Below are 25,838 nucleotides of genomic sequence, written 5' to 3'. Positions count from 1 at the left end.
ATGTGAGAATGTAGATCAAACCAACTATCCTGTTATTACTGGGAATTTTCAAGAGAAAATATGGTTATATAGTTATTTACATATCACATTTAGAAACCGCGTATCTCTCTCATAGAGGGACTCTGGGCAGTGTACAAATCAATTGTATTATGCAGAGAGCTTTCATAAGCAAGGAAGAGTATTGAGTAAGGAGAAGCTAATAAATATTCCCCCCCTTCCCTCTCCCCAAATCACTACAATATGCTCACTTTAGAAGAAGTTGTATTTAGGATCAGTTTCATAACTCAAATCACTCCTTTAACAAAATGATAGTTACATGATTTCCCCTTTTTCTCCCCATCCCCCTTTTGTACCTTTGAGTTAGTCTCAACTCATGGTGACTAAATGCACTAGTCTGTTGATTTACTGGCAACATGTTTTTGGAAGTGTTTTGCCCTTGCCTTCTTCCACGAATTAAGGAGAGTGTGACCTAAAGTTGGCTTTGATGCCTAAGGCAGGATAAAAACTTAGTAGTCCTTGCTTCTAGTCCAAAGCCTTATATTTTAGAAAACCAATTTCGTTCAGTGCCTCCTGAAAATGTGATTTGACTTCTTTGTAAATAATTAGTACTCCTGTCTAAAATGTTTCTCAAGTACAAGGTGAATAAGCCTCAAAGTTCTTTGAAAAGCTGCTTCTATTTGGAACCATGACACCTAACATAAACATTCCTAAAGTATAAGTCCAAATGATTGTACCTAGGAGAGAAAGATAAATTATTATCATAGTTTGTTCTGGAACCCTGAATCCTCATGTTTCTTTATTAAAGGCATATTGTTTATATTTTCTTTTTCATTAGCATTCTTGATAAAAGCTAAGCCAATTACTTTAATTATTTAAGGCTGAGGAATTAACTAGGTTTCCCTACTACCATCACCATTCATCTCAGAAGATTCATGGTGTTTGAGAATTCATACTAAATACATATCTGAGGAATGGAAAAATCACAGAAGGCAAAAAAATCCAGAACATAAGTTTGAACCCCAAAATTTTGGCTCAAGACCAGAAGGCATTTCCACATGTGCTGAGCAGTGCAACTTTAAAATGTGTGGACTTCAACTCCACACATATTAAAGTTTCTGAGCTTGAGACACTGTGCCTAAGAGTTGTCTAATTGTCTGCCATCCCATTCCTCCCTTCCTGTCCAATCCTCAATTGTTTTAAGAAATTTTTATTTTGTGATTGGAATGATTGCCAACTAGGACTTTCTCTTTTTTGTTTCTCCCTAAGACCTGAATGTAAGCTACTAAATTTGTTCTTGTTTATTGTTGACTAATCCCCAATTCAATGGCTGAATAAATACTTAAAAAAGAAATTCATCTTTTTAAAGTGCCTGAAGTTCGGAAGCCAGTTCCAAAAGAAAAAGTACCAACTGCTGTTCCTAAAAAAGAAGTGGCACCTCCACCTAAAGGTAGCTTTTTTCTTCAGCTATGATTATGAAATAAATTCTGACTTGATTGCTGGTATTCTAAATCTTCTCTCTTTGTTTTGTATGTATTGATTATGTCAAATTATGTGCTCATTACGTGTGAACTTGTGTTCTGTTCTTTCCTCATTATTAAGTAACATTCTTCTAATAATCCTATACAAATCAATAACAAAAAATTATATCTGTATCTTTAAAGTGCCTGAAGTGCCCAAGAAAGCTGTTCCTGAGGAGAAGGTGCCTAAGCCTGTTCCAAAAAGAAAAGAGCCTTTACCACCTAAAGGTACATTTAATACTGAGGAGAAAGAAGATTAAAATCTTGTTTTTATTTTCATCTGTTTGGTGTTAATGATATTGTCCTAGTTTTTGTTTCTGTCTGGACATTATTCTCCCAGGCCTTGGGTAAGGGTGGTTGGTGACCTCTTTGTTGGATGTCAATTGTTGTTGAGATTATTTGGGGTTCCTTGAGTACACCATTTTTGGTCTTCTTCCTTTGTGATATCTGACTGTATTGTTGGTTTGTTTCAGTTGTACTATTTTTGTATTGTTTTGGCACGTTGGCACTGTGTGACAAAGATTCATGATTGAAATCCTAATTTAAATGTGAAGTATCTTATCAAACAAAGCAGTGCTAGCAGCCATCATGTGATCAGCAATACACTAATTCATTTTTGGCTGCAAAATTAATTGCTTTGCCTGCTAGTCTTTGTATTTTCAAAAGAAAAGTGAAATCATGGCTCTTTTTTTTTTTTTACTATTGTTGTTCTTTTTTGTGTTTTTTCCTCTTTTGTCCTTTGTTTTTAAAAGTTTGAACAACGGTAAACCACCCTGAGACATTAGTAGTAAGGCAGTATATAAATTTAATAAAGTATTATTATTCTTATAGACATAGAATGCAAATAATTAATGAATTATCTTTCTGAGAGTTTTAGTTTGAGCTTTATTTATCATGGATTACATGTCTTCTTATCCGTTGTTTGAATGCTGTCTTTCTAATCTGTCATTTGTGAGCATCATCTTGACATTTCTCAAATCTACTGATATCTTTAAAGTGCATGAATTGGAAGAGGAAGCTCTTCCAGAAGAAAAGATACCAACTGGCATTCCTGCAAAAGACAAAGCTCCTCTAGCTAAAGGTACATCAATTCCTGTACAAATTTCTCAAGCAATCAACCCTTGTTAACGTGTGTTCTTGGTCTTTCCTTTCCTGCCCCCTTCCCTGTTTGTCTATTGTTTTATGTTTGTCTATATACTCAAAAAGAAACTAATATCTTTGATGTGTCTCCAGTGGCCAAGAAAGATGTGCTAGAAAAGAAGAAACCTATTCCTAAGGAAGAAGTACCGCTCATCCAAGGTAACATCTTCAAGCTGCAAATGGAATAACAGTTAATGACTCTCCATTTCCCTCTATTAATCTCTTTTAGAATCAAAAATTTAATGGAAGATGGATTGGTTCATTGCATTTTTTAAAAGGCTGTGCAATTTTATAGAATAATCAAAGGAGATATAATTCAGTTCAGAGAATCTAATAATCCCATTAGACTGGGCTAGTGGTGGGATTCAGCCGGTTCACACCAGTTTAGCAGAACCGGTAACAAATTTTTTGTTGCCCAGGCCCAGAATAGACTTCTGGAAGTGGCATCCACACAGAGAACTGGTTGTTCACATATTTGAATCCCACCACTGGACTGGGTGCTTCCATAGTCACGGGAGGCAACACCTGCAGTCAATGATAATTCTCTGAAGATTGATCTCAATTTACTTCGAGAGAACTGAATAAAAATTGTAACAGATCCCTCAGGGCCATTTTAGGGAGAAAACATCTATCTTCTAACTGGTTAGTCTGAAGTTAAATGCATCTTGTCAATTAACGTGAGGAAATTATCATCAGTCTTATAGCCATGGGATGATGTAGATTGTAGTAGGACAGTAGAAGGAAACAGTTTGAGGAAAATTGCCCAAGAAAGTACAATTAGGTTTGCAGATTGACAGTATAGTATATTTGTCTATCATTCCAGGCCATCAAATATGAAAGAATTGGCTGACCTAAAATCAAAACCACAATTTTTATCATTAACTTTTGCATGGAAAAAATATAAGGAAAAATACAGGACCAGTGAAATATGTATGTTGTTGTAACTGTCTGTCTGTTATTTGCATTAATATCTTATTTTTAAAAAAAATACTAATATCTTTAAAGCACCTGAGATTCAAGAGAAGAAGATTCCTCAAAAAATAATTTCTATTGCACGGACTCCTAAAATACAGGAACTTCCAGCATCCAAAGGTATATCAGCTCTTCATGAACGTAATCATAAAATAAATGAATTTCAAGGCAAGCTATCATCATAGTTCTTTATCATATATTTCTGAATTTTATGTTTGATTGTCATAAATTGTTAACATTGTCTTTTTTTTGTTTTTTTATAATAAAAAAACTCTTGCAGAAATTAATTTCTTTAAAAGAACTCTGTGATATGAAAGGTTGAAATATTTATTACAGTCAAAGACCAATACAACTCTTTGATATCAAAGAGAGAGAGAGAAAATTCTTAACTATGGAAGAGAAGTCACTTATTGAAAGGCTGAATCTGAATAAATCTGTTGCAAGCACATCTAATGTGATCCAGTATTTTTTTTAGGGGAGCAAATTATTTAATCTAAAAACTGACCCACTCCAGAAATTATAAACAAATCTGAGTCTTAACATAGAATGCCAGATCTTCTTTTTGTTCATAGTCCTTTGCATTCTTTTTCTCCAAAAATGTTCAAAGTATGAGTTGTGTGCCTAAAGAAAGCTAATATTTTTAAGTGGCAGAAACCTATGAGGAATTCCTTCTAGAAGAAAAAGAAGAAAGAGTTCCAGATATCATTTCTGGGAAAGAAAAGATTCTGTCTTTCAAAGCTATATAATCTCTCCAAAGAATACACAGAGCAACAATATCACCAAACTATTGAAAATATACCATTATTTTATCTGTACAGTTTCATGCTGCCATTTGCATTTTATGTTTTACAAATTCTTACAAGAGTTCATTTTATTTAAAGTGTCCAAGGTATCCAGAAAAGGAATGGCAGAAGAGAAGATACCTGTGGCAAAAGTTGAAAAACCAGAGACAGTTTCTCTATATAAAAAAGGAGAACCCACTGCTGAAATTAAAATAGCACAACCTCAAATATCAGAAGAGAAGAAATTTGTTGGTAAACCTCCCAAACCAGAATCTATCACTAAACCTAAACCAGCAGAACCTCAGGTACCAGAACAAAAGATAACCATTTCTAAATCTAGAAAACAAGAACTTACTGAACAGCTAGAAGTAGTAGAGAAAGTTCCAGAGAAGAAGGCAGCCATTATTAAGCCTAGAAAACCCCAAATTGTAGAACTTGAAGTTCCAGGAGAAATAACTGAACCTCAGCTGCCACAAAGGAAAACAGCAGTTGCTAAACTTAGAAAAGCTGAGTCCCCTGCAGAACAGAAAATGGTGGAGTCTCAGGTGCCTCAACAGAAGATAACTCCCACAGAACCTAGGAAACCAGAGCATGTTGGGGTTCCTGAAATACTCAAGGCTGAAGTGGAAGAACTGAAGGAAAGAATTGCTAAACCTCCCAAACCAGAATTTATGGTGACACCTGAAATCATAAAACTTATACCAGGAAAAACAGCAGTCATTACTAAACCTAAAAAATCAGAGACAATTGCAGTAGATAAAACTGTGGAATCTAAACAAAAGGTTGTAGCTGACAGTCAAAAAATATCAGAACCTGCGGTGGTGCCAGAAGCAGTAGAGCTCAAGAAGGAGAAAGAGGAGAAGGAGGAAGAAGAAAAAATTACTGTTGCTAAAGCCCCCAAACCAGAATATGAGGTGATATCTGAAAGCATAGAACGCATACCAGAAAAAACGGTAGTAATTACTAAACCTAAAAAAACAGAGACTATTACAGTAGATAAAACTGTGGAACCTAAACAGAAGATTAAGATTGCCAAACTGAGAAAACCAGAATCCACAGCGGTGCCAGAAGCAATAGAGTTCAAGAAGGGAGAGGAGGAAGAAGAAGAAAAAGAAGAAGACAAACAAATTACTATTGCTAAACCCCCCAAACCAGAACTTATCGCTATATCCGAAACCCCAGAACCCATACCAGGAAAAAAGATAGTAATTACTAAACCGAAAAAAACAGAGACTATTGCAATAGATAAAACTGTGGGATCCAGAAAGAAAATTGTGGTTGCCAGACAAAAAAAAACAGAACCTGCAGTGGTGCCAGAAGCAATAGATTTCAAGAAAGAAGAGGAGGAGGGGGGGGAGGAAGAGGAGAAAGAAGAAGAAAAAGACATTACTACTGTTAAAGTCCCCAAACCAGAACCTGTGGTGATACCTGAAATTACAAAACACATACCAGAAAAAACATTTGTAATTACAAAACCTAAAAAACCAGATACTATTACGGTAGATAAAATTGTGGAATCTAAACAGAAGATTAAGATTGCCAAACCAAGAAAGCTAGAATCCACAGTGATGCCAGAAGCAATAGAATTCAAGAAGGAAGCGGAGGAGGAGGAGGAAGAGGAAGAGGAAGAGGAAAACGAGGAGGAGGAGGAGGAAGACAAACAAATTACTATTGCTAAACCCCCCAAACCAGAACTTATCGCTATATCCGAAACCCCAAAACCCATACCAGGAAAAAAGATAGTAATTACTAAACCGAAAAAAACAGAGACTATTGCAATAGATAAAACTATGGAATCCAAAAAGAAATTTGTGGTTGCCAGACGAAAAAAACCAGAACCTGCAGTGGTGCCAGAAGCAATAGATTTCAAGAAAGTGGTAGAGGAAGAGGGGGAGGAGGAGGAGGAAGAAGAGGAGAAAGAAGAAGAAAAAGACATTACTACTGTTAAAGTCCCCAAACCAGAACCTGTGGTGATACCTGAAATCATAGAACACATACCACCAAAAAGAGTAGTAATTACTAAACCTAAAAAACCAGAGACTATTACAGTAGATAAAACTGTGGAACCTAAACAGAAGATTAAAATTGCCAAACCAAGAAAACGAGTATCCGCAGTGGTGCCAGAAGCAATAGAGTTCAAGAAGGAGGAGGAGGAGGAAGAGGAAGAAGAAGAAAAACAAATTACTATTGCTAAACACCCCAAACCGGAAATTATCGCTACATCCAAAACCCCAGAACCCATACAAGGAAAAAAGATAGTAATTACTAAACCTAAAACACCAGAGACTATTGCAATAGATAAAACTGTGGGATCCAAAAAGAAAATTGTGGTTGCCAGACAAAAAAAACCAGAACCTGCAGTGGTGCTGGAAGCAATAGATTTCAAGAAAGAGGAAGAGGGGGAGGAGGAGGAGGAGGAGGAGGAGGAGGAAGGAGAAGTAATTACTATTGCTAAAGCCCCCAAACCAGAACCGGTGGTGATAGATGAAATCACAGAACACGTACCAGAAAAAACATTAGTAATTACTAAACTTAAAAAAACAGAGACTATTGCGGTAGATAAAGCTGTGGAATCTGAACAGAACTTTATGGTGGCCAGACTCAAAAAAACAGAATCTGCAGTTGTGCCAGAAGCAATAGAGTTCAAGAAGGAAGAGGAGGAAGAGGAAGAAGAAGAAGAAGAAAAACAAATTACTATTGCTAAACCCCCCAAACCAGAACTTATAGCTATATCCGAAACCCCAGAACCCATACAAAGAAAAAAGTTAGTAATTACTAAACCTAAAAAACCAGAGACTATTGCAATAGATAAAACTATGGAATCCAAAAAGAAAATTGTGGTTGCCAGACAAAAAAAAACAGAACCTACAGTGGTGCCGGAAGCAATAGATTTCAAGAAAGAGGAAGAGGAAGAGGGGGAGGAGGAGGAGGAGGAGGAAGGAGAAGTAATTACTTTTGCTAAAGCCCCCAAACCAGAACCTGTGGTGATAGCTGAAATCTCAGAACACGTACCAGAAAAAACATTAATAATTACTAAACTTAAAAAAACAGAGACTATTGCAGTAGATAAAGCTGTGGAATCTGAACAGAAGATTAAGATTGCCAAACTGAGAAAACCCGAATCAGCAGTGGTGCCAGAAGTAATAGAGTCCAAGAAGGAAGAGGAGGAGGAGAAGGAAGAAGAAGAAAAACAAATTACTATTGCTAAACCTCCAAAACCAGAACTTATAGCTATATCTGAAACCACAGAACCTATACCAGGAAAAAAGATAGCAATTGCTAAACGTAAAAAACCAGAGACTATTGCAATAGATAAAACTGTGGAATCCAAAAAGAAAGTTGTGGTTGCCAGACAAAAAAAATCAGAACCTCCAGTGGTGCTGGAAGCAATAGATTTCAAGAAAGAAGAAGAGGAAGAGGGGGAGGAGGAGGAGGAGGAGGAAGGAGAAGTAATTACTATTGCTAAAGCCCCCAAACCAGAACCGGTGGTGATAGCTGAAATCACAGAACACGTACCAGAAAAAACATTAGTAATTACTAAACTTAAAAAAACAGAGACTATTGCGGTAGATAAAGCTGTGGAATCTGAACAGAACTTTATGGTGGCCAGACTCAAAAAAACAGAATCTGCAGTGGTGCCAGAAGCAATAGAGTTCAAGAAGGAAGAGGAAGAGAAGGAGGAGGAAGAAGAAGAAATTGCTGCTGCTAAACTCCAGAAACCAGAATCTGTGGTGAAAGATGAAAAATTTGAACCTCAAGTGTTTGAAAAGGAGAAAACTATGATTAAACCTAAAAAACCAATTACACCAAAAACATTAAAAGCAGAAGAAGAAAAACTAGAATCTGCCAAACCTGAAGCTATTGCAGTAGTTGAATCGGTAAAGCAACAAAAAAGAGAAGCAGAGAAGAGAACTCTTGCTAAACTCCCCAAAACTGAATCTATGATTACACGTGAAACGGTAGATCACTCAGAGCTAGAAAAGAAGATAGCTGTTGCTAAAGCTAAGATACCTGAGCCTATTACCATCCCCCAAAAAGTGGAACCCCAAGTGCCCGAACAAAAGATAACTGCAACCAAACCTAGAAAACCAGAATCCTTTGTGCTGACTGAGGCAGTTGAGCTTGAAGCAGTAGAAGAAAAGATAGCTATAGCACAACCTCAGGAATTAGAACATGTGGCCCTTGAACCAGTAGAACCTCCAAAACACGAAAAAAAGAAACAAATCATGAAATCCAAGAAAACTATTATGGAGCCTAAAGAAGTAGAGCAAAAAATGGAAGGAATAAAATTAGTTATTGCCAAATCCCGAAAACCAAAACCCCTTGGGCTGCCTGAATCATTGGTGATTAAGGTGGAAGAAGAGGAGGCAGCCATTTCTGAACCCCAAAAATCTGAGCGTTATGAGTTGCTTGAAAGAGAACTTCTGGTACCTGAGGGGAGGAAAAGTATAGCTAAACCTGAAACAACCATTAAAATGTCTAAAACATTAGTAGAAGAAGAAAAGACTGCTGTTTCCCAGCCCAGGATACCAGAAGTCTTTGTGATATCAGAAATAATGCAGTTAGAAGAAGAGGAAGAAGAAGTAGAAGAAAAAGAATTGCCTCAAAAATTAGAAGAAAAGGTTATTGTTGCTAAACCTAAAAAAAGAGAAACTGAAACCATACAACCTTCGTCAATAAAAGGTAGATGTTATCTTCAGAAACAAAATATACTCTTATCTTAATAATTGTTTGTCTAGTTTTGTATGGAAGAAATGTGTCCTTGAAAATATGTTTTTATATCTGTACAAATTCCTTGTCTTACAACTTGGAACTGTGAATATGTGCAAGTCATGTCAAATTCAGTGTCAAATCTTGTTGTCTCTTGTTGTCTTGTTGATAATTATTGGTGTGATATCTTTTTCCATGTATGTAATTTTCATCATCTAATATATTTTAAATATCATATATATACAAGATGTAGAAGTTATCTTCAAAAGCAAAATACACTCTTATCTTAATAAGTGTTTGTCTAGTTTTGTATGGAAGAAATGTCTCCTTTAAAATATGTTTTTGTATCTGTACACATTCCTTGTCTAATAATATGGAACTGTGAATATGTGAAAGTCATGTCAAATTTAGTGTCAAATCTTGTTGTCTCTTGTTGTCTTGTTGATAATTATTGATGTGTATCTTTTTTCCATTTATGTAATTAACACCATCTAATATATTTTAAATATCTGATATATAGAAGAAAATAATGTTTAGGGCTGAGGAGCAGTGGAGTTAATCTTACAACATGGATATTGCAGATTTTTTGAAATCTTTCATATTTTCAGTTGAGTTCAGTCATTTCCATCAAACAATAGAGAAACATCCAAAGTCTCAAATGGGAACATATTTGCTTATGTAAATGGATTGCCCTGGATGAATGAGCTGCAACTTGATATTTTTATCTCAATTCCTTAGTTACTCAAAATATTTATCATATTTGTCACCTGACCATACAATATTTGTTCATAGCTCAACTCTTGAAGATATTTTCAGGGATGACTTGTTCATGATAATGAGAAGTATCCTGAATGTCTCTTCATGTGATTTTACTACCAATATTCTTGACTTTCTGTCTTTATGTCAATTTTTGTCTGAACAAGAAATCTTTTCTTTATGCTGTGTGAAAACTATTTGAAATTCTTTAAACTAAAACATACTAATATCTTTAAAGTTCCTGAGATGCCCAAGAAAGTTATGCTGGAGGAGAAAGTAATTGTTGCTGTGCCTAAAAAACCAGAGCTACCATCTCCTGCTCAAGGTACATCTCACACCTAATGCCATTCTGAGAAAACTGTGCCGTATTTTCCCCTCACTCTTGAAAAACCAGTTTTTCTTTTATACTTCTAAACTTTTATTTTTTTTATCTGAAATCTTGGAGTAAGTATTAAAACAATGCTAAGTTACCAATGCGTAAGTCCATTTTCTAATTCCTTTTCACCTACATGTTAATATACTGAAATGTAACAGGAAATAATGCTATTTCTTTAAAGTGCCTGAAGTGCCTAAGGAAGCAGTCCCAGAAGAGAAGGTACCAGCTGCTGTTCCAGAAGCACCTCCAGCCAAAGGTACATCTTATTAAAACAACCCAGATGGATAGTATCTATTTGTTTTATAAAGGTGCATTGCTACTTTATATTTTATAGATGATTGTTTCTGAGCCATGTTAATGGCATATAAAAACAGAATGTTCTGCCTCTTTGCCTGTCTTACAAAACCATTGATATTTGAGCTAATGACTTCCGTTTGTTCAGGATTTATAGCACTGTTTGAATATAAATTTTCTAAGGATGTGCACAATAAATAAATTAAGCTTATATGTGACTGAATGTTGCATACAAGTGAAGAGACTAGCACAATTAATGTTTTTCTAAGCAGAAGTTCCATTCAAGTCAATGGAATTTACTTTGGAATAGGCATTTATAAGATTACATTATATAATGTTATACATAATAATATAAAACCTGGAGAAATGTCATGTTATTCACTGCCTGACAGTGGAATAAGATGACATTCAGTCCCAGTTGATTCACCCTAAGGAGAATCTCATTGATTGTAATTTAAGATTCCTTGTTCAGATGTTTGTCAAGAGCCATCAGCCATGAGACTGAGATTTCATGGAAATTACATTAATAAATACATAAACCGACGGATGCATCACAGTTAAGATATTTGTCTCCCCTACTTTGTTCTTACTATGAGCAAATGGGAAGAAGCATTTAAACTATATGTTGGGTAGTGTGTTTTGGTGTGCTTATACTTATTTTATTAGACATGCATCTTCCTATGTTCAAAGAGAACTTAAACAAAGTGAACAAAACCCAAAGCCTTAGCCATGGCATTCATTATGTATATGTTTACCACTACAGCCTTTATTTGATTATATTGAGTGTTATCCTCCCACTTTCATTTCTAAAATGTTCTGTGCGAAGCTCATATGTGGGCACTGTCCCAGAAAACTGCCAAGATTCGCTCTGTAAGCTTTGGAATCCTCCTGGGTGACTATGGGGTGGAGTGGGAATCAGCTGCTTCCAGTTCTGTCAGTGGAAACTGCTTTTGTGAGTGAAAGCAGGCTGTTAACTCTAGCCTTGTATATATGCCACAGTTGATGCCACAAAGAGTAATAACAGCTCATATCCTTCCTTTAATAGTGCCCGAAGTACGAAAGAAACCCATTCCAGAAGAAAAACTTGTGCCTAAAAAACCAGAGGCACCGCCAGCTAAAGGTACCTACTTTACTATGGGTCTCCTTTTACTGCACACTTTACTATTGGACCGTAATTTCTGTTGTATTTTTTTCATTACACTGTAAGTATCTCGTGTGTGGTAAATTCATTTTATTAAAATGAGGCATGACTGGTGATTTATTGTGATCATTTTGAGTGACAGGGTTCAGCATATGGTAACGTTTGGGATGTATAAATAACATGGACATCCGCTAATATTTTCCAGTGCCCGAAGTGCCGAAGAAACCCGTTCCCAAAGAAAAAGTTCCAGTTGCAGAGCCCAAGGAACCAGAAGCTCCACCTGTTAAAGGTATGTGGTATCGTTAAGATGCCAAGTAATGCTACACATTTACAGCAAAATCTTTCAGTTTATTATATTGCAAATAGAATATATGGAAACAGGTTTGTCTGAAAATCAGAAACATGAATAACTTTTGAGGGGGGAGTGTTGTTATTTTTTGGCACTTACATTCTTTAAGTCAATGGTTCTCAACCTTTTTAATGCCGCGACCCCCAACCGGTCGTAAGTCGAGGACTACTCAACCAGTTGTAAGTTGAGGACTACTCGACTGGTGCAGCACCGTTTGCAGAATGGGACTTTTGGTGCGCTCAGCAGGGCAGAGACAGCCTGGACAATTCCTATTGGCTTTTGAAAGCCAATAGAATTAGACTCTATTCAAGAGAGTCTACTCTATTGGCTTTCAAAAGCCAATAGAATAAAAGGGAGTAGCACAGCTAAGGAAAAGGGGGGGGGGGGAAATGGCGGATTGCATTGTTTGGCGACCCCCGTGAAATGGTCGTTCGACCCCAAATGGGGTCCCGACCCACATGTTGAGAACCACTGCTTTAAGTCATTTCCAAAGTACTTGTACTAAAAGTATTTTAATATTTTGAAGTGCCTGAAGTGCCGAAGAAGGTTGTCCCTGAAAAGAAAGTACCAACGAAGGTGCCTAAGAAACCAGAAGCTCCACCCGCCAAAGGTATGTATTGCTAAGAAGTGTTAATGTTTTATACTATTTTCTTGAGGGAGAATGGCAGATCTGAGTTGTTAGTGTGTACGTTTTTTAGGAATCCATTGCAAGCCATGATGGATCATTAGTGTCGTAGCATCCTGGTGCAAATGAGAGAAATTATGCAATTTGCTTTATTGTGACATAATAGACACATACATTCTGCCACCCAGTTCATTTGCACAATGTCACATTTCTTCCCCTGCCCTATTTGGTATGCATCATCAATTCTGTTTTGTACTATTGGTCTGTTTTAAAAAAAAAAAAAAACACCCTTTTTTCCCGTTGATTATAATTTTCCTGAGTCTCTGCCGTGAGTCCATATTTATGATTTTTTTTTCTACTTATTTTTGCATGATGAACATCTCCGGGTCTTTAAAATTCAAAGCCTTAAATTGCCTTGTTATCTTTAAAGTTCCTGAGATTCCAAAGGAAGTAGTCCCCAAAGAGGAATTCCAGGTTCCTGAGATCAAAAAGCCAGAGCCACCTCCTGCCAAAGGTACGGATCTTTCAGCATTTTTTTATTTTCTAAAACCCAAAGTATTATTACAAATAAAAGTGACACCAGAGGTTTGTGCATTGCTTTGCTGCATGAATTAAATTACAATAAAAGATTAATTTAAAAAATAAAGCCAGAGGTGACATGCAGCCTGGCGAGTACAATTAAGTGACATTTGTGGGGACAACTTGAGACAGAATTTATGAGGTCATGTTATTTTGATGAGATTTGATTCAGTCTTCAGCATAGTCTTCTTATAAAGGGTTTGGGTTTTTTTACTATTCTCCACTCTTTTCAAGGTGCACAAAGTGTTTGATGCTTGGCAGTTTTAGAAATTGACTGAATAAATAAATAAGCATCCTATGAATAAATTCTGTGTTCCCTGTAACATTCATTACACTTCTTTTTCCATTACTTCATATGTATGAATAATGTAGACTCCGCCTTATTACAAATATTAATATGACTATCTGTACGGTATTAGAAATTACAACAGGTATTTGATGATCGATTGATTGCATTTATGCATATATTAGTTTTCGCTTTTTTAATGTCCTTGCACATATAAATAACTGAGAGACTTCTTTTCAAAACTGGGAATACAATCTGTGTAATATCTTTGAAGTTCCAGAGGTGCCAAAGAAAGTCATCCCAGAGGGGAAAGTATCTGAACCTCTTGCCCCAAAATATATGTGTTAGCATATATTACTTGCATCTTCAAGGATTACATTAATATTTTAATGCAGAGGTCCCCAACCCCCGGTCCATGGACCGGCACTGGGCCACGGCATACCAGAAACTGGACCGTTCAAACAAGCAAAGCCCCATCCATGGGGTGCATGCCCCCTCCGGTCCACGGAAAAACATCTTCCCACAGAACCGGTCCCTGGTGCCTAAAAGGTTGGGGGCATCTGTTTTAATGTCATTCCTTTCTGAGATTCCCTATTGTTTGACTACCATCAAAATGTTCAGTGGCAATTCAGTTCTTATTCTGCAGATATATTATCAGAAATTCTGCATCATCTCATCTTTTTGTCCAAACTTTTTTTAAAAATCTTTTTTCTTGAGATGGTGTTTTCTCTTTTTACATTTATTAATTCTGTCCATTGTATTCCAAAGTGCCAGAGGTTCCCAAGAAAGTTGTCCCAGAAAAGGAACCCGTTGAACCAGAAGCTCCACCTGCTAAAGGTAGGTGTTATTTTAAAGGAATAATTAATAATAATATTAAGTATTTTAAAGCAAACTCTTTCACATTTTAATAGTTTATGAATATAATGTGGAAATATATTTGACTGAAAATGAGAAAAAATGAAAAATGGGCAGGTGGCTTTATTTTTGTTACTTTGTTGGCACCTGCATCCGTCAAGTCATTTCCAAAGTACTTACATAAAATTATATTAATATTTTGAAGTGCCAGAAGTGCCAAAGAAAGTTGTTCCTGAAAAGAAAGTACCAGCTAAGGTGCCTAAGAAACCAGAAGCTCCACCCGCCAAAGGTATGAATTGTTAATAATTGTTAACAATAATTAATATCTGATATTATTTCTTGAGAAGGAATGAGCAGGCGTGGGCATTATTATGTGTGTATTTCTAGGAATCTGTTTCCAGCCATGATGGCATCATCTTTATCATGGTGCTAATTAAAGAAATTATGTAATAATGTCATCATATCCTCCCTTCCCCAACCCAGCAGCTATTTGTATTTTTTGTGTGTTTTGTACTGTTGATCTATTTAAAAAAACCTTCTGCACTTCTGTGAATTATGTCAATATCATTCTGCTTCTCTTCCATGAGTCCATATTTATAAACATTGTATTTAATTAATTTTTGTATGAATAACATCAGATTATTAAAATTCAAAGTAAAAGGCCTTTTTATCTTTAAAGTGCCTGAGGAAGTGGTCCCTGAAGAGGAAGTCCCAGTTCCTGAGATCAAAAAGCCAGAGCCACCTCCTGCCAAAGGTACAAATTGGGATTTGGACCATCATACAGGAAGGATAGGCCATGAATTTTTGGTCAATGGGCATGTTTAAAGTTTAAATTCCTTTCTGAGTGCTCTCCTACAATGGCTTCCATGGACTAGACAGAGCAGGGATCCTCAATCTTGGCAACCTTGGCTGAGGAATTCTGGGAGTTAAAGTTGCCAAGATTGAGGACCACTGGCCTACAGGACTAACTGATGCAAACAGTGGATACCAGAAGCAAAAGGAGTCCTAAACATCCATGTATCCAAAAAAAAAAAAAAAAGTTGAAGAAATTGTTCCTTGTTACTCTCACTCATTCTCTTCCCTCACCCCTCACCCCAAAATAAAGCTCTTTAAAATCCCAATGTACATTAAGGAAAATTGTACAGCTGGATATGCTATTCAGATAAAGCACTGTTTCTAAAACATTCCTCTTCCAGCATTTTTATTTTCTAGGAATATATGGATAACCTCATAGGGCCCAGAAGAATTCCTCTAAATAAAAGTGATGCTAGAGAGTCATGATTACTTTTACAACAAAACAGCTTCCCTGTTAATTGGGCTTCGGTAGACTTTTGGGGTTGTTGGGGTTTTTTGCAGATTTAAGTAATTGAATCATCTGAAAATAATGTATTACCTTTAAAGTTCCAGAAGTGCCAAAGAAAATCATTCCAGAAGAAAAAGTTCCTGTGAAAAAGCCGGAACCTCCAGCCCCCAAAGGTATATGTTAGTGATATTAGACCAAAAAAGAAAGAAAGAAATGTGAATTGAGTGTTTAGTGATTTTATTTTATTCAAAACAAAATGTTCGAAAATTAATTCTAACTATTCTATTTTAAAGTGCCAGAAGTCCCCAAGAAAGTTGTTCCAGAAAAGAAACCAGCTGTACCAGAGGCTCCACCTCCTAAAGGTATTTGCCATCCTTGTTTTAAAACATGGCATTCATTCTTTCATCTTCCAATGAATGTGAGCAGTAGTTGTATAATTTGACAGGAATAGCTAAGATCTGTAGAAAGAGAAAATATATGGACATTATGCAAATTCAGATTAATATGTAAGAGTCAACCTCTTCATTTCTTGTTTATGTGATCGCCAATTCTTCATAGAACAGAAAGACTAAGAAATGAGGTATCAGCTGAACCCATTGATAATCTTCATAGCTCTCACTGTATATACTGGAAAGAGAATATGAATGGGTGTGTATTAGTGTGAAAGACAATGTATAAAAACATAGGATTTGTATTGCTTATGCTAGAAGAGTTCAAGAGAAACGATATCTGTATGTCTTCCGCAGCGTCATTGTTTTTGTCTTTGGTGTTCATTGTTTCATTACTTCAAATCTTTTATATCTTTGATACTGCAAATTCAAAATCAATAATTATCTTTTAAAGTGCCTGAAGTGCCCAAGAAAATTATTCCAGAAGAAAAAGTACCTAAGAAACCAGAACCTCCTGCTAAAGGTATCTGTCGGGACTGAATTAAATAAGAGTCAAAGCTTTGGATAGGATTCTGCTAGTAAAACTCAGAACTTGAATTTTTGTACTCCAAAAATGTAAATAAGAAATAATATTTAATTTATTATGTTTTATAATAAAACATGTTTTATTTGGAATGATCCACTCCAAACTCAGCTCTGTTAAGGTTACAATTGTAGTCATATTTCACTGAGAGTAAGTCTACAGGATATCTTTGAGGTTTATATTTCAGGAAATATGCATAAAGTTTCTCCACTGATATAAATGGAATAGTTAGGCATGGAATGAATCTTTTTTTAAAAATGCTCACTTTGTGCAAAAATCCCATGTCAATAAGAACATTCTTATTGTGTGGAGAAACATTTCAAATCCTTAAATACAAGTTTGGCAGCCTTTTATTTGCTTTAATAAAATACCATGTACGTAATCCTAGCCTGAGGCTATGGCATAAATAGACAATACTTGAACACTGCTGGGGAACATACCCAAACTTTATAGATCAGAAGTTGTACAAAATCATGAAGTATTCCCATAAATGACTATATGGTTTGGAGTTATCGGTGATCTTAAACATTGTGACTTGTGTAAAAATGTGGCTCATAGTTATGTACGTGAAGCTACATGAAAGCAAAGGCTTGGGATTCATAGTGAAAACAATAGGCCCATGTAAACTTCGAGCAATATGTCATGTATAATGTTTTATATCTTCATTTTGCGTGCTTTCTTATTGATTGGCATTTTATATATTGTAATGGAATTAATAATATTTTAAAAATTGAACAAATATTCTTAGACTGCCTGAAGTCCTCAAGTAAATAGACTGAAGAGAACATTCCTACATTCAAAACAAAGACTCTTGTTTGTAAAAAGTAATATCTTGTCTTATAATCATTAAGATTTCTTTTCATATTCTTTAAAGGTTGATTAATTCTTGGCAATACTTTTCAGAATATGTTTCTATATTGTGCCCACTGTGCCTTCTTATGTATATGAACAATATATGTATATGCCTAACATGCACACAGCCCAGGTTTGAATCTCAGAAGGGTATGTCTAGCTGAAGAGAGTTAAGAAGCTTGAAATAGCTATTCCAGTTCTCCCTTTATTCCTTGTTAGCAATCTAAAAAAATGTGTGTGTGTATACACACACACATATTTTATATATATATCAGTTTTGATCTTTATACTCAGCTGAGAGTCCAAATAAATTATCATTGCTGTTTTGATAGATTACATTGAGAGTAGAAGCATATAAACGTTATTTATATTATTACTTCAATTTTGGTATTTTAATTTCTGATATGTTTTGTTGGTCTTTTAAAATATAGTAGTAAAAATTAATTAATTAATATCTTTTCAAGTGCCTGAAGTACCCGAAAAGGTGATTGTAGAAGAAAAAGAGCCAACTCCTGTGCTTAAAAAGCCAGTAGTTAAAAAACCAGAAGCTCCACCTGTTACAGGTACATCTCCCAATTAACAAAGATATAAATAATTGTTTGTGGGTTAGGCAGCTAACTACTTCTTGTCCTGTTGATGATTTGTTTCATTTGTAAAGAGTGCTGTTGGCATATGAATCCAATGAGTTACAGTATAATGCTTAATTGTGTGCATCTTCATCAAAAGTGTTTTGTGCATACCTTAACATGGGATGCACAATTGCTAATTTTGTTATGCTTTTTTATTGTGTTTCACTGTTTTTGTACCTCCTCTTATTCTTACTCTTATTCTTACTCTTGCTCTTATTTTGCATTGTCATGTCAGCTAAGATATCTTTAACCATTCTTAAAGAATGCTCACCTCTTTTAAACTTCCAAAATAGGTCAAATAAAATTTGCCAATAAAAAAGTAATTCTTGTTTTATCTAAAGAACCAGAGCATTTTGCAGTGACTGAAGAGCCAGAACCAGTTGCTGTGACTGAAGAAGTAGAAACTCTTGTTCATGTGGAAGAAATTGAAGTCACTGCTGTTCTTGAAGAAACTAAACCTGCTATAGTGCCCAAGAAACCAAAACCTACCATAGTGCCTAAGAAAGCCGAACCTACTGCTGTGCCTAAAAAACCAAAAGCCGTGCCCAAGAAACCTGAACCTCCACCAGCTAAAGAAATTTATGAAGAAGAACGAGAAATCCGTACTGTTATTGGATACAGAGAAGAGAAAATTGTGACTGTTCACCAAGATGTAGAAGCCATCGGTGCATTCGAAGAACCTGAGCACGCGGCTGTGTTTGAAGTAGCAGAGGCTGAAGAATACATTTTGGAAGAACGGGAGGCCATGGTTTCACCTGCAGAGCCGGAACCTGTTGCCGAACCTGAGGAACCAGCCATTGTACCAGTTGCTCTGCCTAAGAAACCAGAGCCGGCTGTGCCTAAAAAGCCAGTTGTGGCAGTGCCCAAAAAGCCCAAAGTTACTCCCATACCTAAAAAACCTGAACCTGTAGAAATGCCTAAGAAACCAATAATCAAGATTAAAAAAAGAGAGCGCTCACCAGAAATTGTAGAACATAAAGAAGAAAAAGAAATACCAACATTCATTGCACGCAGAGAAGAGAAACACGTGGCTGTGTACAAAGAGGAAGCTAAGGCCATCAGTGCATTTGAAGAACCTGAGCGGGCTTCAGCTTTTGAATTAACAGAGCCTGAAGTATATGTCCTTGAAGAACCAGAGGACATTGTTTCATATGAAGAACCAGAACTTGTTCCTGAAGAGCCTGAAGTCACGGCCATTCCTGAAGAACCTGAGGTTGCACCTGTTCTTGAAGAACCTGAGGTTGCGCCTGTTCTTGAAGAACCTGAGGTTGCTCCTGTTCCTGAAGAACCTCCTGCAGTACCTAAAAAACCTACTGAGGTTCCTAAAAAACCCAAAGTCGTTCCTCCTCCTGAAGAACCTGCTCCAGCCATTACACCGAAGAAGCCAAAGCCAGTTGCTGTGCCTAAAAAACCAGAACCAGCTCTACCCAAAAAACCAGAGCCTGCTTTTAAGAAGCCCACACTTACTCCTGTACCTAAAAAAGCAGAACCACCTAAGAAAAAAGAACCTGAGTTTAAGAAACCAGAACCTCCACCAGAAACTGTGGAGCATGAAGAAGAACGAGAGGTACAGACGTTTATTGGGTACAGAGAAAGGAAACATATCCTTGTACACCAAGAAGTAGAGGCCATCACCGCATTTGAAGAACCTGAAATGGTTTCAGCTTATGAAGTAACGGAGCCTGAAGTATATGTCCTTGAAGTGCCAGAGGAGGTTGTTCCCCCTGAGGAACCCGAGCATGTGGTTGTCCCCGAAGAACCTGAGGTTGCTCCTGTTCCTGAAGAACCTCCTGCAGTACCTAAAAAACCTACTGAGGTTCCTAAAAAACCCAAAGTCGTTCCTCCTCCTGAAGAACCTGCTCCAGCCATTACACCGAAGAAGCTAGTGGTTGTGCCTAAAAAACCGGAACCAGCTGTGCCCAAAAAACCAGAACCAGCTGTGCCCAAAAAACCAGAACCTGCATTTAAGAAGACCAAACTTACTCCCGTGCCTAAGAAGGTAGAACCATCTAAGAAGCCAGAACCTGAATTTAAAAAACCAAAACTTCCACCAGAAACCTTGGAACCTGAAGAAGAACGAGAGGTGAAAACATTCATTGGATATAAAGAACGGAAATATGTGCCTGTTCACCAAGACGTAGAGGCCATCACTGCATTTGAAGAACCTGAAGCTGTTTCAGCTTATGAACCAACGGAACCTGAAGTATATATCCTTGAAGTGCCAGAAGAGGCTGTTCCAACCCCTGAGGAGCCGGAACCTGTTGTCCCTGAAGAACCTGAGATCACTAAAGAACCTAAAATACCTGAACCAGTTAAAGGTACACAGTGTAATGTCTTGTACAGCAAAAAGTCTCTTCTGTAAATCAAAAAATGTGCAGTTATTATAGAAACATTCTTTTCAGAAAATCAAAAACAATTTAGGCCAAGTTACTGTAGTTTGTATGCAAATATATGTTTTGCCTGTCTGTCCAAATGGGGTTGAATGGAAGAAAAACAATATGGCAAAAATATTATTTTGATTCTTTAAAGGAATTGGCATATATTTGCAAAAATAGCAAGTATGTTAAGGTATTAATAAATCAAAGGCATTAAGCCTAGGTATATTATTAGTACTATGCAAAGAATTTTCAGATGTGAACCTTTTAAACTTATAATTTTCTGTGGCGAAATTGAAGTTATAAGAGGGGTGCTTTAATTAAAACTTGTATCAGGTTTATTTTGAACTTATGGAATAACAGCCATTTTTTTCACTTGTTTTGAATTTGAAATGGATTACTTTGAATTCAAAATATATGCATAGAATGGTTGTAAGTACAGAAGCAGATTCATGAATACTCATGCGGCTGGATGACTTATATGTCAGCCCTTGTATTCAGAACTAATTTCAATCAAACCTATTCTCGGGTAAGGAGTGTACAGGATATATACAGCCTTAATATCTGTTATGTCTGTGGATTTATGTTTCTCTTTTCTTAACAAATTTACTAATATCTTTAAAGTGCCTGAGTTACCCACAAAACCAGTTCCAGAAAAGAAAATACCAGCTAAAAAACTCAAGCCACCACTACCTAAAGGTACATGTCAATAATAATAAATATACCTAAACAAGATCATTCTTTTGTTTTTTAACATTTCTTAAAATGTTCTCTTCTGTGGTGTCTTTTCTGAAATCTGTAGAATCCATCTTATATATTTGTGTATGTTTGTAATGTTCACATATGTCTGTATCATCAGTCTTGTGTTTGATAAATCTTCATCTGTTCTTCCTTTCATATTTGATCTTGTTTATTTTCAAATTAAAAAGAAACCTAATATCTTGATAGTATCTTGAGAGTCTGCCAAAAGAAAAGAAAAGACAAACTCAGAAGCTCTTCTTCATCTACTGAAAGGCTATCTTTACAACATTATAACTGTATTTCCTTTGTGTTAGTTCTACTGTTGAAGTTGTAATTTGTATTAATGTCCACTAGTTGCATGATGAGCATAAATCAGGGTGAGAGAAAAGATTATAATGGAATCTATTTTCATATGAGCAGATGTCTGCTTGGGAAATAAAGCTTTCAATTTGTCTCCTCCATTCAAAAGCCTCTGCATGCCCCCCAAAATAAGCCCTTTTAGGGCAAAAAATATATATTTATTTATTACATTTATAAGCCACTGCAATCTAAGGACTCTCAGTAGTTAAAATGTTTAAAAATAGTCAGAATTTGAACTATACATGGTTTTTAAGTACTTCAATATAATTACCCACAAAAGTGAAACACATTAAAATCTCTTGAAGTGCCTGAAATGCCTAAGAAAGCAGTGCCAGAAGGAAAAATGCCTGTGGCTTTACCTAAAGAGCCAGGACATCCACCAGCTAAAGGTACATGTCCTCATAAATGCCTTGTACCTATATATAAATATGTACATTGTGTGTGTAGGTAAACAGTATGTTTGGTTTGCACCGCTTCAGATTCAAATGCAAAAGGGTGCTTCAAAGTATATGGGGAGAAGCAGGGCGGGGGCTCAGGGTCAAACTCCAGGGTATGGGCAGAGTCAGCCTGAAATAACTGCATTCTAACCGCTGCACTACCAGGGCTCTTCTACACACAGGCTCCAAGCAGGCCCCTGTGTGCTCCAAGCACTTTTTTGCCTTCAGATGCAAAGCACGTTTGTGTGCGTCTTTGTCTTACCTTTTACGTTGTGTTAACTGTTCTACTTTGATATTTTAAGTACCCTGTATAATATTCACCAAAGTAAAAAATACTAAAATCTTTTAAAGTGCCTCAAGTGCCTAAGAAGGCAGTGCCAGAAGAAAAAGTGCCCGTTGCTGTGCCTAAAGAACCAGAGCATCCACCAGAAGAAGGTAGATGTCCTCACCGATGCCTTTGTTTCCACACTTTTGTTTCTGCCTGTCTTGCCTTGATGTTTTATGTTGTTGTCTATAGATGTATACACGTGTCATGTGTATGTTTGTATGTGGTGCAGGTAGTATACTCGTGCTTTCTTTATAAAACAGTCCTAGCCAAAGAGAGTCAGAGAGAGGTTGCACAGCACTTCTGATTCAAGGCCAAAACGATGCTTCAGAGCATGAAGGGGTATTCAAGGAAACCTGTCTACCGCTCCTTAAAATAATTGCCTCTTTCTCCAGGACGGTGAGAAGCCATGTTGGTTTAAAGAGTTGCAGATAGGTGTGATCTGCAAGTTCCAAAACTCTGACTTGTCGCTATAGGGTGAATGTTTATATTGTTTCCAACCATTAAACGCCATGTTCCAAAATTTATTTTATAATGCAAAAAATGCTAAGCATTTTAAGTCCAATTAAATTGTATACACAACTTAACCAACTATTTGCAAATGCAGAGGCAAGTTATATAGGTCTGGAGTCCAAATGGATTTCCTGTCAAACACTACCATAAGTAAAGTTTCCTTCAAGCTGAGCTCAGTACCAGCTGGTAATTCTATACATCCATGAAGATTTTTAAACAACATGGCCTAGGTTATCATTATCTTCTTCCCGGATACTCTGTTGACTATCCAATCTGGCCTATTACCCTAGGATTTCTTGGTAGTCTGTTACCCAAGTACTAAGGAGGTCCCAACCATGATTAGTTTTTCAAGATTAGCCAAGGTCACCTGAGTACGGGCACCAATTTACATATATGAAATCTTCATGGTACAGCAATAGCATTTAGGTCTGTATACTGCCCTCATTCTCTGGGAAGTTTACAATGTCAGCATATTGCCCCCAACAATCTGGGCCCTTATTTTAACAACCTCAGAAGGATGGAAAGCTTGAGCCCCGTCAGGATCAAACTCCGGGCTGTGGGCAGAGTTTGCCCGCAGTACTGCACTTTAACCACTGCGCCACCAGGGCTCCTTATCAATGCATCATTGATGTGATGTGTCTTTGTGAATGAATGTGTTGAAGTCCAAGCAATGTTGTGTTTCAGTTCTTTTTTCCATTCAGTCTTTGAAATAATGATCTTATGCTAGTTATCAATATTCTTTAAAGAACCAGAGGTTATTGAGGAAATTGAAGCTGAAGAACCTGTTCCTATTCCAGAAAAAGAAGACATAATTCCAACAGAAGGTATATAACTCGCAGAATGAGTAATACCTCTTTCATTTGCATGTTCATCTTCATCTCATAGGAATTATATATGTTCATTTGGTGATATATATGTTATTTTTATGTTTGTGCGTACACACTATTGTTTGTATTTGTCTTATAATCTTAATTTCTGTGGCACATTATTTGGCTATGAAAACAATTCAAATTCTGCTACTACTCTTTTGGAATTGATGCTATGGTGTTCACCATATCAGATATTTTAATCAGAATTAGTTTATAGCATAGCATAGCATATGCCGTTGCTTTATTGAAATTTTACTAATGGTATCAGTAGGTGGATTTTCTGTGACACATTAGAAGTTGTCACCTGAGGTGTACAGCATAATTATGTCTGCCCTAAAATCTACTACGTATCATTTAAAGAACCAGAGCCAGAAAAGAAGATATTCCCAAAACCCAAACCCCGTGTTCCTATCCCACCAAAAGAGGAAGTTGAGGAAAAGGTTCCGTTTAAAGGTATAAATAGCAATATCAAGCAGTTTTTCAACTTACTAATGCTCAGCTATGATAACGAATGCATATTTGATGCACAATAACCCTTTCTGAAAGTATGAGATCTTTAGCCTATCATCCTATATCCACTTTCCTAGGAATAAGACTCATTACACTCACTGATTTCCCTGTAAACAAGTATAGAATCAAGCCATTAATACATTAATGCATTATTAACTGAATGTTTTCTACATAGTTTTTATTCTAACATTGCTTTTCACTAATGATTGGTTTTCTAAGATGACCTAAGATGGCTATGCTCTGAATTCATGCATTCAACTCCGTTAATGATTTAACCATTGCTCCAATATTTACATTTTCCCATTTGTGGGGATTTTTTTTTTTAGTAATTATAGCAATTTAGAAAGCTACGTGTACATATTTCAACACTGCTGAAATTCTAAAATTTGGTAGCATTACAAAGACCAAACCCAGCTGAATAGATCTAAGAATGCTTATAACTTTCATAACACATGATGGTGATAATATTTATTTAGAAGTATGTATCTCTAGAGGCCAAAGCTGAAGTTACGATAAAAAAAATATGATTTTTATTTCCTGTACATGAAAATAAACACTAGATTAACAGAAGAAACAATGTATATTCATTTTGCATTTTATTTAATATTCTGAGCGAAACAAGAATTCTCAAGAATTTTTCTTGCTTTACTTATATTTTTAGTATGGAGATTCTTATGGGAAACTAAAGTATATATACCATAGCTTGAAAAAAAGGAAAAATGCTCAATATAAAAAATGACTGAGATTTCAACAGAAACGGTTATCTTTACTGATAGGCATACAGAGGAAACAATAAATTGCATGATATATCAATCTAAGCATTTCATATACATATTTCAGAAAGGTTCTTTCCCTTCCTATGCAATGCTGTGGGATAATGCATGCTTGTACTTCTTTCTTAATATTCTTGTATTTTGCTGTCAAGTTTTTCTTTCTATGTGTTTCTTTATGTGGTATCTCCATTTCACTTAGATTTCATTTCAGCATGCTTTCATTTCTGTTTAAATCTTCTGTTGCTTATGTGTTGCTTGCACAAAAAAACTTCATAAAAAAGAATGCAGAAATTATCTTCTGTTACGAACACTGTTGTTGATATTTTAATAATAAATCTTGGAGAAAAGTATTTCGAAACAGAAGATTTACAGAAAATTAGAAATTTGGGTAGTTTCTCTATATTTGGTGTTGGCTCAAATGAAACTGAAAGTCAATTTTTTTCTAAAAGGTTTCTCAGAAGCAACACATACATTATCTCCTAAACTTTAGTATTTCTTTCTTATAATAAATCAAATACTGATATAATGTATAGACAATTATCACTATCACTTATTCTCAATTTAATATCATTTGAAGTACCTGGACTGAAACCACGGAAACAGCTTCCTGAGCGTCCTGCTCCTACACCTAAAGAAGAAATTGTTCTGAAAAGAGGTATAGTTATTGGTCTTTAATATTAAAAAATAGGCATCATAGACTATCACACTCCAAAATCATTGCTGCCTAACAATATAAGATGAAATCATACTATTGCCAGACATTACTTTACTTGTGTAACCTTCCCCTAACCCCCTAA

General features: G+C 36.1%; 1 protein-coding gene across 50 annotated transcripts in view; it reads left to right on the top strand.

Moving 5' to 3' along the window:
- The window catches only part of TTN (titin), a 313,395-nt gene that overhangs the window by 164,310 nt on the left and 123,247 nt on the right, over positions 1 to 25,838 (top strand). For 38 of the 50 annotated variants that reach the window (XM_039339406.1, XM_039339428.1, XM_039339419.1 and 35 more), the window contains 26 exons: positions 1,367 to 1,447; positions 1,662 to 1,745; positions 2,515 to 2,598; positions 2,751 to 2,816; positions 3,663 to 3,797; positions 4,511 to 9,094; positions 10,116 to 10,202; positions 10,435 to 10,509; positions 11,593 to 11,667; positions 11,894 to 11,977; positions 12,564 to 12,647; positions 13,093 to 13,176; positions 14,296 to 14,364; positions 14,588 to 14,671; positions 15,062 to 15,136; positions 15,784 to 15,858; positions 15,979 to 16,047; positions 16,529 to 16,597; positions 17,974 to 18,072; positions 18,480 to 20,456; positions 21,138 to 21,212; positions 21,920 to 22,003; positions 22,403 to 22,486; positions 23,636 to 23,713; positions 24,119 to 24,211; positions 25,619 to 25,696. In XM_039339406.1, the coding sequence (XP_039195340.1) occupies positions 1,367 to 1,447; positions 1,662 to 1,745; positions 2,515 to 2,598; positions 2,751 to 2,816; positions 3,663 to 3,797; positions 4,511 to 9,094; positions 10,116 to 10,202; positions 10,435 to 10,509; positions 11,593 to 11,667; positions 11,894 to 11,977; positions 12,564 to 12,647; positions 13,093 to 13,176; positions 14,296 to 14,364; positions 14,588 to 14,671; positions 15,062 to 15,136; positions 15,784 to 15,858; positions 15,979 to 16,047; positions 16,529 to 16,597; positions 17,974 to 18,072; positions 18,480 to 20,456; positions 21,138 to 21,212; positions 21,920 to 22,003; positions 22,403 to 22,486; positions 23,636 to 23,713; positions 24,119 to 24,211; positions 25,619 to 25,696 (8,532 nt within the window). The remainder of the gene's footprint in view (positions 1 to 1,366; positions 1,448 to 1,661; positions 1,746 to 2,514; positions 2,599 to 2,750; positions 2,817 to 3,662; positions 3,798 to 4,510; positions 9,095 to 10,115; positions 10,203 to 10,434; positions 10,510 to 11,592; positions 11,668 to 11,893; positions 11,978 to 12,563; positions 12,648 to 13,092; positions 13,177 to 14,295; positions 14,365 to 14,587; positions 14,672 to 15,061; positions 15,137 to 15,783; positions 15,859 to 15,978; positions 16,048 to 16,528; positions 16,598 to 17,973; positions 18,073 to 18,479; positions 20,457 to 21,137; positions 21,213 to 21,919; positions 22,004 to 22,402; positions 22,487 to 23,635; positions 23,714 to 24,118; positions 24,212 to 25,618; positions 25,697 to 25,838) is intronic. The other 12 variants (XM_039339420.1, XM_039339378.1, XM_039339379.1 and 9 more) reach the window with 12 other exon arrangements.

Source organism: Crotalus tigris, unplaced genomic scaffold (genome assembly GCF_016545835.1).
Source record: "Crotalus tigris isolate CLP2741 ecotype Arizona unplaced genomic scaffold, ASM1654583v1 scf7180000017733.2605024, whole genome shotgun sequence".
Taxonomy (NCBI): Eukaryota; Metazoa; Chordata; class Lepidosauria; order Squamata; family Viperidae; genus Crotalus; species Crotalus tigris.
This window is presented reverse-complemented; position numbering and strand designations above follow the sequence as displayed.